Source organism: Diuraphis noxia, unplaced genomic scaffold (assembly GCF_037042655.1).
Source record: "Diuraphis noxia isolate RWA-SAM2 unplaced genomic scaffold, SU_Dnox_SAM2 contig0002, whole genome shotgun sequence".
NCBI lineage: Eukaryota > Metazoa > Arthropoda > Insecta > Hemiptera > Aphididae > Diuraphis > Diuraphis noxia.
This window is the reverse complement of record NW_028301712.1, coordinates 12,103,233-12,119,423: the sequence shown is the minus strand read 5'-3', so window position 1 is coordinate 12,119,423 and position 16,191 is coordinate 12,103,233. Positions and strand designations below refer to the sequence as shown.

Below are 16,191 nucleotides of genomic sequence, written 5' to 3'. Positions count from 1 at the left end.
TCTAAAAACATAACTATATACAGGGCTGGCAGTATCTTAGATACAAATGTATCTTGTACCTTGTATCGAGACATCAACATAATTTCAATGTATCAGCGGCGTACTGACAGGAAGGGGGTGTTAGGGGTTTAACCCCCCCCCCCCCCCGCCAAGTAAATTAGCAATGCTAAATATTCATCGGGATATTGAAATCTCAACCGACGTAGTACTAGATATATTATCAAAATTATCGAGACGAATTAATATTAAGTTATAACTTAATAGGTTAATGTGTTTAGACCATAAAACATACATTTAAAAAAAAATTTATTTTGCATGTCTTTAAATATAAAAAGAATACAATATTATATAAACATTTTTTTTTTTTATATATGTATTTAAATATGGTAAACTCCCCCCCCTCAATTAAAGAATTCTGCGTATGCCACTGCAATGTATTTTGTACTGTGTATTTAAATACTTTATTGACTTATATCTAGTATCTATTTATGAATCAAATGTTATAGATAACCAGGAATTTATTTCAAAACATGGAATACCTTTAAATGATATAATTGTTATATAAATCACCTACATTTAAATATTTAATAAATAATGAGTAAACATTGATAATTTATAAACATTTTTTTTCATAACGTTTTTTTATAGACTGTTAAGCTTTTTACCTATTATTTCGTTTGTCTATTATTAATATTATTAGTTAAAGTGTGTTTAATGTCATTTGAAATTATATTGTTAATGGTAAATACTATATACATACCGTATTATTATAAATTTATAAGCTATAATATAATATAAATTATGTATGATAACATTTAATGTGAGAAAATTGTATGTAAGGTATATTAAGAAACTAATAATTATAAATAAATGTATTAAGTATCTTGTATATTTTGTATCTCAAATACACATATCTTTTATCTAGTATCTTTAAAAATATCATAGTATTTTGTATCTTGTATTTAGATATTTTGTTTGAGATATCTTGCCTAGCCCTGACAATACATATGTATATATAGTATATACCTATTATATAAATAATAAAATAACCAACTTGCTTAAAATATTTAAAACTACTCTTCAAAATTTACTTTAATTTTTAAAATGTAACAATTTCGAGAACTAAAATTTAACTGAAATGAATTATGGCCTATAACATTTTTTCAGTTTGATCCAAAATATAATGACCATTGAACAGATAACAAGTGCATGATTATTTTACAATTATTTACGTTTGACTATTTTCGTAAAATTATAAATGTTAAATAACACCGAGACTTGAAATAAATTATAGGTACCTCGTACCTACCACAAAATCATTCAAAATTGAATATTTATATATATTTGTTATTGTGTAACGTGTTTATGGTTAACAAAGACCATTTTTTGATTATTATACGTACGTGATTATGTACACAGAATTTAATAATCAACCTATATGTATACGGCATCGGTGATCTGAAATATTGTTTGAGTTTCGTATATTACTAAATTAGTTCATTATAGTTACAATGACTGAGTAAAAAGTGTGCTGCGTATTTTGTAAATGACCAAAAATCAATGACACTGCGGTATAAACTAGATATTATAAATATTGTAAGTAAAAGAAATAAATATATTATGCGTATTTTTTATTTTTTATTATTTATATGACAGATGATAATATATTTCTTAGTTTTAAGATTAATAAATATAGAATTCATTTATTTAATTTAAAAAAATTAAATAATAATGAGTACTTTTAGGATTGAAATAATAAAATGTAATAAAACATAAAATAGATTAAGCCACATATCATTATTATACTCAGGATTCAGGAACCTAAAATATAGGTTCCTGAATATAAAATATATTTTGATAGAACGTTTAAAAATATAGATAAACGAGAAATAATTGAATGTACTCACAAGTCACACCTAAACATATTTTTTAATAATTCTTTAATATTTATTTGATACTATTTTACTTCTATAATTTTAGCCCCATCTAGGATCATACAACGAAACTACATGCTAGCTCTTTTGGTGTTTATTGATTGCATATCCTTGTCGCCGGACACAGTGCAGCATCCTGGTTTCATTTTTTTTTCATGCTACCTGTTTTAAATTTTTATAAAACGCCCATTATTTTGACAATTTTGTTTTTGTTTGGTTTGTTGTGTCATTTTAATGTATTGGACGGATTGATTGAGTCTATAAATGTAATAAATTCATAACGCACAAACAATTTTCGACGTCGTTATATTTACTATTAATTTTATTATGGCGGCTTGAAATCTATTAGAAGCTGTTGATCAATCATAATAATTGGTGTGTCTTTCAGGACAGTAAGCATTGATTGGCACCCGTGAGAAAGAATCAGCGCGAAAAAGGAAGCGCGTGCCCGTGGCGAAAGTAGTCGAAGGTTGTCGAATGATAATATACTTAGGTATAGTATTGTATTATTTTTTCATCAAGTTCACTCGTATATAAAGCAGTCAGTCTCTTTAAACAAATACTAGTGTATCTAGTTTTAGGTTCTCGACAGTTGCTTTACTTGCTTGTAGTGTGTCTTAGCTTATTTTATTTTATAATTCCTATGAGATATTATAACTCTGGTACTTACAATTGTAAATATAAGATACATTCAAATTAATGTGGTACATGACATCGCGTGCATATATTAGATGACTGCTAATAGAAAAGTAAGTTATAAAAATGTCATATATATATATATATATAATTTACGTACTTACCCATTAATCATGAGCAAAACATTTTCTACATTAAAAAAATGTTATTATATTTAATAAAATAAATATTTCTAGAGATATTGGATTATTTTCGATATTTCGAAAAGTATGTACGTAACTATTTTATGATATTCATGGATTAAAATTTATAGTACATACTATTAATTAATTACAAATTATCATTTTTCCTCTGTGTTTATGTTTATTACTAGTTTAGCTTTATGCATTTATATAACTGAATCAATTTTGCTTATTTTTAATTTTGATTGCATTAATTAATTTATAAAAATTAAAAAGTTGATGAAAAATGTAATTTAAACATTAGATTCATAGTTTATTATTTTTATTTTATTACATAACTTACATACCATGTTGTATGTAGTTGGAGTAAAAATGAACGAATAACATAATTAATTAATTTAGTTAAAAAGATATTATTTCTAAATTTATCACTTATATCATGAAAACGCTTTTTTTAAGCTAATTATGTTTTGTCAAGGACATTATCCTGTTTAGATGTGTGTGTGTGTGCATGGCACCATAAATAATAATACTTGTGAGGTTTCAGGGTCAAAATAAATCCAAATTTTTTTTAAACATTTGATTTTCAAAGTTTTTTAGAGCCAGATTTTTATATAATTTTTGCTAATCTTTGGTAATATCATCTTTGATGAAATGGTTTTCTAAATGCAATGATACATTAATGATTTTGAATTAAAAATACTTACAGTAATAAACTTTAGGTTCATCTTATTAGTCCTGAACTAAATTTTGATACTTAAAAACTTAAGTATCTATATACTTCATAATTCAATATTGAACAAATTATTTAATGTTAATCTGTATATGAGTTGCATCGAATTACTTACTCATTAGGTTATCTACGTTTTCACTAGCAATAATATTCCATTAGTTAAATAACAAGTTTGAGTTTAACAGAAAGTCAATGGACGTTAATAAATAAAAGCCATTTTGAACTAACTTTTTTTAAGCTGTAATAGTTACCTAATGTACTAAAAGCTAATAAAAAAACTAACTTTTTTGTCACAGATTTTCCAAAAATTCGAATAAACAAACTTTTTGTATAGCATAGCCCGTGACCAATCAATACATTTTCCACAGGACGCTTTTTGAGGTTTTTTAATATCTTATGAAAAAGTTTGAGAAATTAAATGGGTTTAGAAATAAATAGTTTTTTCTTTTAAAACTTTTTTAATAAGATAATTGCATTACTTAACGATTATAAGGGATATAATAATCAATTTTCAACTCTTCGATTAAGTTAAATTTATATCTTTTTCTATAATAAATCGTAGTGTTCAAATGGTTTTTTATAATGTATTTTTTTAGAAAACGGTTTATGAAGACTACAAAAAGAACGTGAAAACAATTAAAATGGATATTTCATACACCGAAATTGATTGTTGGATAAATTATGAAATTGGATTTTGATAAATTGAAAAAATCACGATGACAAATAATCCTCCCACGATCATAACATGCAAAGAAGGGTCTCCGCTTAGACCATGTAATGATGATTTAGAGGTTGGAAAGATAAAAGGCAATGAAGTAACAAACAATGGATATTTCGGGGAGCAGTATCAAAAAGCTCTTTTACCCGATGTACGGATCACATCACCTGACGAACGACCATCCAAGAGCAAGTTTCGTGTCCGAGACGTTAGCCCTATACAAGTGCCTAGACATAAAACAAGCTCTACGTGTTATCGGATATTGGTTCCTGAAACAAATACAGAAAAACTAGTGCTTTTCGTTTGTCTAACAGTATTTTTCACCTTACTCACGTCGTTGGTATATTTTTTTGTGAAAATAGAATGCGCATTTGGAGCTAAAGATCAAAGATGTAAAAGTAAGTGTATAATATGTAATAAAAATTGACTTCATCATTCACTACAAAATTGATGACATAAGAACTAGGTAATAAATTAAGTAATTTAATAACTAGTAAAAAATATATAATCATTTATCAAAATAATTTTATAATTCCAATTTAAAATTCTCAATAAAATCAAGTGGAAACTTTTGTTCATACAACTATTTTTTTTTTATTGTTAAATATAGCTTTATGTTTAATACTATTTCATACAATTATTTTTAGTTTTCCCATAAACTATCCACTATGCAATAAAATTAAACTGCGATTTTGAATACACGAGATTAAAAATTAATAATATTAACTTTGGGTAAAATTATAAACTTAAAAATTAAAATTTAGTATGCATATTTACAACTAATTGTTGTGATTCAAAATGTATCATAGTAAAAAGCACTACTATACAACCCCTGTGCGCGCGTATATAACAATGTAAAGAATATCTACTATTTGTTGATAGTATTCAAACAATTTGATCGGAAGTAAATAAAATAACCTTCAACTATAATGCAGCGTTAAAAATGATTATCCCCCGATTACATCAATTACATGAATTACATCAAGAAACCTTGCTTCCAGACTCCAGTGTCTAAAATTACAAAAGCAAAACCACAAATAGCTATAAGGTTATATACTAATACAATTGTACATATCAATAAAGTATTAAATCAAAACAGATAATGTTGACAATTTTATTGTTCGAAAAAACAAGTATCAAGTACATAAAGTAAACATTATTTGTCAAAATCTTTCATAATAATGCCTATGACTTGTACAACTTTTAGTCATTAAAAATGCCTACCTATAGAACATCAATTCAACCGGTTTTAATCGACCTTGACATTATTAATATTAACAATCATTAATCAATATCCAATAACAAACGACATCTTACACTAATTATTGTTATGATAATTATTATATTTAAATAATATTTATAATAAATTCAGTGTATTATTGTTTAATTATTTTAGGTGGATGGTTCTCAAACAATGAACCTAATATATGTATGAAAGAAGAATGCGTTAAAACAGGTAGGTATTATAATTATATGTCATGTTCGCACTAGTTTTTCATAAAATAAATTGTATACCTTATTTAGTCATTATTCATTAAAGATCTCCGTGGAATTAACGAGAAATAACGGTGTCATTAGATTATTCTTATAACAGTATGTATAACAACATTAACAACAATGCATCATTAATGGTTTTTCAAATTTATTGAGTATTTGAGTTATTATATTAATATAATGGAATTTATAATTTACATTCAATTAAATTATATCATTACTAAAATATTTCTAAAACTAATTTTTAAATAGCTTAAATTACTTGAATAAATTATACAAATCATAAAAGATTTCTTCATATTTCAAATAAAATGTAGAATATTTTATTGAGTTTGAATACACAATGTATTTAACAAAATTTAGTTAAATAATTTTAGTATTTTATGGTTATGCTGTCTTATGTTTTTACATCTTGTATTACAACTTAACAATAAAATTATGCATAATATCTAAAATGAGGTCTAAAATAAATAGCTATGATGTAGGTAATTACGAATGTAGGTACTCTACCATTAAATTAAAAATTAAAATTTTTTATTTTTTTAATCGGTAAAAAAGTATATTTAATTGGAAACTATGTTAGTTTAAATAAAAAATAGCTATCGTACATAATAATATAGTATAGTAATGGAATTGTATTATATCTATTTTAAAAGTTTTGTATTTAATGATAACACTATATTATATCCCCATCGTCATAGATATGCTACATGATTATCTTTACATATTGAATAATGTGTAGTGAGATTTACTTTAATACTAAGTTTTAATAATTAAATTTATAAGTAAATAAATGTGTATTTTTTAATTTACCTATTAATTTATACGTTAGTGTAAAAAACAAATTTAATCCTAGTGACATAGCAATACAAATTCAAAACAGATTAGAGGAAGCATAAAAAAGAAACAATACTACAATCCTTATATGAATACCTTGACACATAGGAAGGTGGCAATGAAAGAGCAGATAAACAAACCAAATTTTCTATCCATTAAAATGACGCAAAATTCATAAACATTTCCCAGTACATTGACGTAAGAAAACAGATCAGACAAAACACATTCTCCATTTGGCAAAACATTTGGAACATCCGAACAAACAAATTAATGCTAATTAAAAAAACTGTAAAAAGATGGAAAAGAAACCCAAACATTCGATGTCAAAAAACAAACCACCAATATGTCAAACATGTGGCACCACACTCACAATTAAACACATTTTTGAAGAATGCAGAATATACCATACACAAAGAGATACATAAGTCACAACATCGGAATAAGTCTAGGTCCAAACTCTGAAAATGAATCCAACACAATAAAATTTTTCAAAACAATAAAAATAATAAACCTACTGTAAGTCACAACTAAAATATTGTTAAACTATTTAAATTATATATCGTATTTATTATTATATAATTGCATTTTACTAAAAATGTAACGCTAGTGGCCGTGTTGTCGAAGCGGAAATTTATTTATGTGAATTTCAAGATCAAAAAAAAAAAAATTATACGTACCTGATATGAAATTTAACATTCGTACAAAGTATTTAATTTAAATTAATATAATATTATGTTAACTGTACTTATTTAATAATATAGGTAGTGATAACAAAAAATAATAAATTTTTGATATTTATGTTCAAAATAGTAACTTTCATGCTATGTTTTTTGAAAAATATAGCCATTTATTTGTAAGTTATTGTCTTATAAATATGGTACAAATTAACTGTAGGTACAATATTGCTTTTATTTTAGTGAAATATATTTAAAAAATTTATCATATCATATAAAATTATTTAAAAAAATTACTGTAAGTTGTGAACTGTTATGTGTAAATATTATATACAATTTTTTTATCAATATATATTTTTATAGCTGCTTCATTATTATCAGCAATGGATCCAACTGCAGATCCTTGTGATGATTTTTACCAATATGCTTGTGGTACATGGGATAAAAGGCATTTAATTCCAGAAGATAAAAGCAGTATCAACACATTTGAAGTACTTGCTGATCGATTACAAGTTATTTTAAAAGGTTAGTTTTTTATATAAAAATAAATATTTTTTAGTCTTAAAATTTAGATTTGTTCATCGGTACATTCCTACTCATATCTTAATTCTTAAGAATCGTATTATAATATGCATACAGCGCGATTCATCAAATATGTTCATCCTCTTTTATACATTGATTCTGATTTTTGGTATTTTTATATAAATCAAGATCACATACATTTTCAAATATTTACTTTAATTTTATAAACTATTTATCCCGTGGTAATAAAAAGTTTATTTTAGATTCTGAGTTAAGCAATGAATGTGCTGGTTTTATAATGATGTATATAATATTTAAGTATTTTTGATAATTTTGTTAATTTTTTTTGTTTCATCATGTTTGGAGCAGAAACAATTTTTAGATATTTAAGATAGAGAGTGATTTCTGGTGGAAAATTTTATCTACTTGGTACTTTAAGAAGTAAATAGAAAAAAGTCAGTGAATTTTAAAAAGTGTATCGGTATAAACTTGAAACTTATCTTAAGGAAATGACTATGATATATTATAATATAATTTATCCTATAAAAAATATTCAAGAGATCTATTGGTAAAGCATAATATTTTAAAATCTTTGGATTCATCCAATGTTTCTCATTCGGGTTTAAATTGGACAATTCTGTTCTACGGAGCTCTAAATATTATCTATAGATTTTCTGGAGATTGAAGAGGTTTAATCCTATCATTTTCTGCTTATTCTCTAAAGGTTCTTTTTATCCATGTCCCATATCATTTTGACTTCATTCGTAACGTTTTTAAATTTATCCAATCATGTTAATCCAAGACATACTGTGAAATATTGCGAGTATAATATAATTTATTATCTACTTATCTTTTGTCGAACTCAATAACGAATACATTTTAAAGCCACACCTTGTCATATTAGATACACTCCTCCATTATTCATAACATTTTTTTCATTTAATTATTCATTAAACTTTAGCATTTCAAAGTTATTTATTACATTTTTTTTCGATATTTTCTTGATAAAATTCTCAGTAATTTTCAAAATAATTTTAGGAAAACAAAAAAAAAAACATTATTAGTTTTTGACGAAATCGATTTTGTTATTTTGTTGGAATTAAATAAAGAATAACTTTAGATTCTTTAAATTTTCATAAAATATTTTTATTATAATTTGTTATACATGATATAAATATCAAATTGTTTCTGTATTTTTTTTTTTTTTTGAGCTATTCGTAGGAAATATACATTTTCGATTTTTATTTTTATTTTTTTATTTAGATTTCAAATATAAATTGTTGGCTAAATGTAAAAGATTGAAAATTTGATACTTCATAAGTTGATAATATTATAGATATATAAAAATATTAAAGATGCACATAAGCACGATTACAACATTTGTCAAAATCAGGAATATTTGTTAATTATTTTTATAGTTACATACTTAAGTTGTATCTATACGTATCTTTAAATGTATTGTTTTTATTTAGGTCTTCTGGAAGAATCAGTTAATCGACTTGACAGTTCAGCAACAATTAAGGCAAAACTATTTTATAAATCATGCATGAATATTAGTAAGTAACTACCCACATTATTTTGAATATCAAATTTAAAAATATACTTGAGTTTAGCTCAAATCAGACATATTGGAGACATGCCTATACGTGAGCTCTTAAAATCAGTTGGGGGCTGGCCGGTGATCGATTCAAATTGGAGACCACCTAATTACAGTATTGAAGTCTTACTTGGTCGATTAAAAAAAGAATTCAATGAAGGAATAATAATAGAACCATGGGTTGGGCCGGATGATAAAAACTCTTCTGTAAACATCCTTCAGGTGCGAAAAAAGTAAGACATTAATGTAGTCGCATCTACATAGTAAGAACAAACGATTAGACGATTAGGCAATAGAACAATATTATGATTGACATATTGGCTTATACATTTATGCTTAATTGAGTATTAAATAAAACATATTATTGCCATTGTTATTACTATCTTTTTACTTTTTTTTTTTTATAAAATTTAGTTGGATCAAATGCAACTGGGACTACCAAGCAGAGATTATTTCTTAAAAGACAGTAGTGCTGAAGCACTACAAGCTTATCATAAATATATGTCTGAAGTAGCTGTATTACTAGGGGCAAATAAGTCAACGGCACCTTTTGAACTATTAAAAATTATTGAATTTGAAATCGAAATAGCGAATGTGAGTACATATTTTAATACTTATTTATAACTTAATCTTTTAAAATAGTTTAATTTTAAATTATTGTAATATGTAGATTACACAAACGGAAACTGATAGGCATGACACAACTGGCACTTATTTAAAACTTCCACTGAAAGATTTACAAAAACAAGTTCCAGAATTTAACTGGCAATTATATTTGAAAACTATTTTGCAAATTAAACTTTCTGATCAGGAACCTGTAGTGAGTTATGCTATGTCATACTTTACACAACTCGGTCATCTATTAAAAAAAACTGACAGGAGGTATATTAACAACTGAAAACTAATTTGGAATGATTATATTTTGGTCCAGAATAACACGATAATTTAAAATTTATTTTTCATAGAGTTATTCACAATTACATTATATGGAGGCTAGTTCAAAGCACTGTACTTCCTCATATGATTGATGATTTTCAGTACAAAAGATTAAATTTTAAGAAAATACTTTTAGGAATTCTCAATGAACGAAGTAGATGGAGAGATTGTGTGGATTGGACTAACAAGCGACTTGGAATGGCAGTTGGCGCTCTTTTTATAAGAGATAATTTCAGCTTGGAGAGTAAAGTACGATTAAAATATAAAATATTTTCAAAAATGTATTAATATATTTTACAATATGAAGTAGGAAATATATGGGGTTTTATTATATATTTTTTCATTAAGGTCACTGCTATGGATATGATAGAATCAATAAGAGAAGCATTCAACGAACTTTTAAATGAAAACCATTGGATGGACGAACAAACAAGAATAGTGGCCAAAGCAAAGGCGGATGCTATGAAAGAACGAATTGGATACCCAGAAGTGTTAACAGATCCGGACGAGTTGGAAAAAGAATATATTATGGTATGTTTCAAAAGTTTTGGAATAATATTTTTCATTATTACGAATTTTTATGTATTTTTAGTTGAATGTCACCGAAAATCAGTTTATTATTAACGTGTTTAATGTGCTGAAATTTGACGCTTATCAAAATTTAGAAAGATTAAGAAAACCCGTCGACAAGGATAAATGGTCAACAGAACCTGCAGTGGTTAATGCATTTTATAATCCGAATAAAAATCATATTGGTAAGTTTAATTTACATATAGTCACTGATCACAGTAGTCAGTAGTAAGAATATGTAAATAATTAATATATGATAATTAATAATTAATAATGAGTTACATTTTAATTAACAGTCATCCCTGCTGGTATACTTCAACCGTTATTTTATAGTCAACATTTTCCTAAATCCTTAAATTACGGTGGGATCGGCGTAGTAATCGGTCACGAGATCACTCACGGATTCGACGATAAAGGTACCTAATACTTAAATAGATATATACTTCGTTTGCATTTTGCAGAGAATTAATATTACTTGAATATATTAAAACGGTTTACATATTTATTTATAGGTCGGCAGTTTGATAAGAATGGAAATATGATTGAATGGTGGGATTCAAAAACAATATATACATTTAGGGAAAAAGCTCAGTGTATGGTGGATCAGTATTCAAAGTACAAAATGCAAGAAGTAAATTTACATGTTAATGGTCGCATGACTCAGGGTGAAAACATAGCTGACAACGGTGGACTTAAACAGTCATTCCGGGTATATTAATTTATAAACTTTGTCATAGTTAGGGTTCAGATTTGAAGGCAAATGCATTTTTTCCGGATAATGATAGAAAAATAATATTTATATAAAAATGTATTTCATTTGATTTCTTAAGTAATGGATAAACATTTTTGATTTTTTATGTCTTATTAACGATTGATTATAATAGTTTTACACAAATTTACGGTACAGACTACAAATCGATAAAAGTTTGCAAAGACGATGCGTGATCGATGTTAATTAATATGTTTTATGTTTAAAATAACTTTTAATGAGTATATGCTTTATTATCGGCTATTGATTTTAGACGTATTGATAAAGTATTTGTCTAAGTAAATGATTGTTTTAAGCTCAAACTTTCAATGTTTTCCCTAAGACAACTTATTTGAGTATACAAGATTGCGTAATTATTATTTTTTTAAATACACATCAGTTTATTTGGTTTAATAACTGGCTATTACATTTTTAAATAATATATCAAATCTATTCTTGCTATTTTTCAAATTTGTTTATATTGTTTATGTAGCCATAAAATCCGAACCCTATTCATTTTCATGCTAACTCGATATGTAAATATGATAATATGCGATGAGCGAATTGTTTTCAGGCTTATAAGAAATGGGTGACCAAACATGGAGAAGAACCATTACTTCCTGGCATTGACATGACACACGACCAACTATTCTTTTTAAATTACGCGCAAATCTGGTGTGGTTCAATGAGACCAGAAGACGCACTGACAAAAGTCAGATCCTCCGTGCACTCGCCTGGGCCCACACGAGTTTGGGGTCCCTTGTCGAATTCTGACGATTTTGCCAAAGCATATGGATGTCCGTCTGGATCTCGAATGAATCCCGTTGATAAATGCATTGTTTGGTAAAATTCGTTGCTACATAGGTTATGTTTACATTTCATATCTGAATTCTATTTGTTTTTGATTAACTATTCATTTTATTCCCACGACATTTTAGCTGTTTACTCGTAACACACGGCAAAGTGCGAGCAAAGCATATCATATTAATAATATTCAAGTCATTTTATAATAGATTCATAATCTACTATAATATATTTATCTGATATTCTGACTATTACTGTGATAATTCATAATTCAAAAAATATTACGTATAAATTTAATTAAAAACTCGATTAATCATCGATTTTTCTTAAATTTACAATTTAACAATGAATTGCTTGTATATTATCAAAATGTTTAAATTTTGTTGATGAATGCTAATACGTATTTAATAACGGTACAATCAACAAATTGTCTTGTATTGTAGTTTGTAAACAGCTATCAACATATTTTGAATTTAGTTTTAGGTTTTTTCAATAGTGTGGGTAGTATTGACAATTATTAATTCAATTACTTAATTAATTTTATGGCTAAAAATAAATTTGAGTAGTAAGGTTTGAAAATGATTCCTTATTAATTATTTTTTAGTTTAAATAACTTTATCTGACTTCTACAAATTTTCCTTGTTCATAAACTCTTATAAAGTAGTTGTTATAGTAGTTATAAATACGTAGGTAGGTACTTATAAATTTGCCTATTTAATTTTTATTTATAATAAAGATAATTTAGTACAACATTTTAGGTAGATAATGAAAATTCGAACCTTATTAATAATAAAAGATTAAATCAATACCTATATGTTAACTTATGAAAAGTGTTATCTGAGAGGACATTTTAATTACCAAATAGTATAAATATGACCACAAAAGAAGAAACAATTGAGGGTAAAGACAATCACGGGAAAAGAATTTCCAGGGGTTATTATAAGTGCCAATATATATGTTTACTTGTTTTTTAAGTTAGGTAAAAATATAACTTAATCAAAACATTAGATTTAAAATATTTTAAAATGTTTATGATAAATAAAAGGCACAAAATTAATCAAATTTGGGTCTTAGCTATTGGTAATTATTGTTGGTAATCGGTAGATTAAATTTTAATTTTTTCAGATGAGTTATAATAATATTTATAATATTTTATTGTAATAGTTAAGCGTGAATTTTCATATAATAAATAAATATATATATAATATATTAATATTATATTTATATATATATATATTATTATATTAATAATTGTTTTCTTCCAATTTTGCCAGAGTATATTTATTTTGTCATTAATATTTAAATTTAAATTTTATTTTTACATCTACTTTATTAATAATTGATAATGAAACTAATTTACTTACTATTTGTGATCTCAATCTTAAGTTTCAATATATTATGTTTATTATTAAAAAAAAATATTTATCTCATGATTAAACGCATTTTTTTACTAATTGTATATGCACTTTTATGACTTGATTAAAATATAATATAACCATACATACTTTAAACCTATATATTAATGATTCTAGTTTGTTCATGTGTTTTGACATCTCAACTTTGAAGAAAAATATCGATTTGTTTACTTTTAATACATAATACATTTATATATTTAAATGTATACAGTATAGTACCTACAATCTATATAATATAATATGTGTATAAATATATTAAAAACTTCTTATGAATTTCTTACAATAATAATAATATTGTCTGCTGTACTCACCTGTGTTAATTCATAAACATGTGTCAGGCGTATTTATTTCTTCAAGATGATTTCCGTATTTAAATTTTAAATGTCTAATATCTATTATCTATAATTTTATAGATAATATCAAGTTTGAATTCGATGTGTTTATATGAAAATCATAGTGAAAAATTTGTCCACCCATTTGAGATATCTTATATTCTTAATATCATGCAAGTTAAAATAGCTTAGAAGTTTAACAGTTTAATTGCATTTCTGAACACTGTATATATTTTATTAACAAATGGATGCGGCCAATTTAACCAACGATTTAAAATCCCTAATCAAAGTATTAAGACATACCACTACGTCACTATGTTCTATTTACAATAATAATCTATATTAACTTTAACATGTATAATTAGGGCATACAATTATAGATGAAGGTGTGAAACTCCACTGATATAAAATATAGCGACAAAGAAACAATAGTCTCTTGTTTTTCATTATATACGAACGCTGAATATAATATTAATTATACCTTTACTTACCTGAAGCTATACTTATTACTATGCTTATATATTGTTGTAATTAACAATAAATTATTTAAATATTAGTATTTAAAGTAAAATTTTGACGAATTTGTTAATTAATGCTTAATAGGTCGAGTTCACAAGTGACAAGTGACGTGTTGTGTAACTACAACTGACCACAATAACACATAATAACAGAGTATTTTATTTCATATTTATTTATTTTAATCAAAGTTTTATAGCCAGGTACAAATTCAAAGTTTATTAATGATAATTAATAAATATAATGATATAAAATACAATAACAACAGTTGGTTGCAGCATGACACTTGATTTTTGAGTGCGCAGACATTGATGGGTGTACTATTTTCTAATAACCAATACAATATCGTAAACTTAAGTTTATATAACCCTCCAAAAAACAATAATATATCTAACGAACTTATATGTTCTTATATATAGATAAAGATACCGTATTTTAATCTCTTGAATTGTGTAAAGGGGAAAAAGTTTTTCCCGTGGTTATGATTATTTACTTTAATAGTTTTTGTTGTGGAAAGATATAAAATAATGATTCATCCGTTAAAGTTATTTTCCAATAGTTACAATATTAAGGCCGCAGGTGATGTATATGCGAACCCTATTCATCAACAACTGTAAACGAAGTTTGAAATATATGATCGATGAAATTTTTCAATAGCTCCCGTAATCCACAGCAGGCGTATTTGATATCTCATAGGGGGTTATCCTCCTGAATTTGTAGCAGGGGTGACCAAACAATTGTTTGTTAGAAAACGAGGATAAGCGATGACTGATCCTGTATAGTGTACACTGTACTATGTACATATATATATTATATAGTTAGGTATTATGACTTGATAATAACTCGTATCGTAATAAATGACGGCTATAGGTTGTGTAAGTATGCCTAGACATTGTTATTTAATATTTAGAATTGTGTACATCTATCGTTAATATCGACTTAATACGATCTTTGGGATAAATTATATACATAAATAACACGATACTGTTAAAAAAAATCGAGTGTACCAGACAACTAGAACGTTTTTGATTGAGTATCGTCGACTGAAATGGATGTTCATCAATGGTTTGTTAGGGCATGTCTTATGAATGGACAAAGGTAATATAATGCGGCTCCTGCAGCTGCAGCTGCTGTGATCGTATTACATATTATATACCTACCAGCAGTGTTTTCCTCAATATTTGCTTGAAATTACTTATATTTTATATGTTGTTTGTATAATTTACCCAATTCTGTCTTACAATCTTGTATTTCTAAATTTAATCCAACCTTACTTGAGGTTTTCTCACATTTTACGCATACTAAGCATACTTTGCAGTGTTGTGATTCAGCTTTATATTCGGTGGGATCTTATCTCTATTAGAATTTTAAATAATTGTAACGATGTGCAAAATATATCGATAACTTTTGCAAGTAAAATGAGTGACAATGTGTACACAGGCATTTGTATGCAAGTGTGTAACTATACAGGACTACACCCCCACATCTCTAAAATGTCGATACTATAAATTTGAAACCAAATACAATATTTCCGCATTGCAAT

At 25.9% G+C, this 16,191-nt stretch overlaps 1 protein-coding gene across 3 annotated transcripts; it reads left to right on the top strand.

Annotated features, from left to right (window-relative positions):
* Nucleotides 1-1,499: 1,499 nt before the first annotated feature.
* LOC107169068 (neprilysin-1-like) lies at nucleotides 1,500-13,749 on the top strand. Of its 3 annotated transcripts, none has more exons than XM_089220938.1 (15): nucleotides 1,500-1,596; nucleotides 2,323-2,427; nucleotides 4,082-4,601; nucleotides 5,600-5,659; nucleotides 7,572-7,733; nucleotides 9,203-9,286; nucleotides 9,344-9,549; nucleotides 9,742-9,921; nucleotides 9,998-10,209; nucleotides 10,293-10,512; nucleotides 10,612-10,794; nucleotides 10,856-11,018; nucleotides 11,130-11,249; nucleotides 11,346-11,542; nucleotides 12,156-13,749. In XM_089220938.1, exons 3-15 carry the CDS (start codon nucleotides 4,202-4,204, stop codon nucleotides 12,426-12,428), a joined length of 2,460 nt encoding a protein of 819 aa, XP_089077064.1. In that variant the 5' UTR covers nucleotides 1,500-1,596; nucleotides 2,323-2,427; nucleotides 4,082-4,201; the 3' UTR covers nucleotides 12,429-13,749. The 3 variants fall into 3 exon arrangements, with proteins under 3 accessions (XP_089077064.1, XP_089077063.1, XP_015374185.1); XM_089220937.1 differs by lacking the exon at nucleotides 1,500-1,596 and adding an exon at nucleotides 2,059-2,200; XM_015518699.2 differs by lacking the exons at nucleotides 1,500-1,596; nucleotides 2,323-2,427 and adding an exon at nucleotides 2,468-2,683.
* The last annotated feature ends 2,442 nt before the right edge of the window (nucleotides 13,750-16,191 follow it).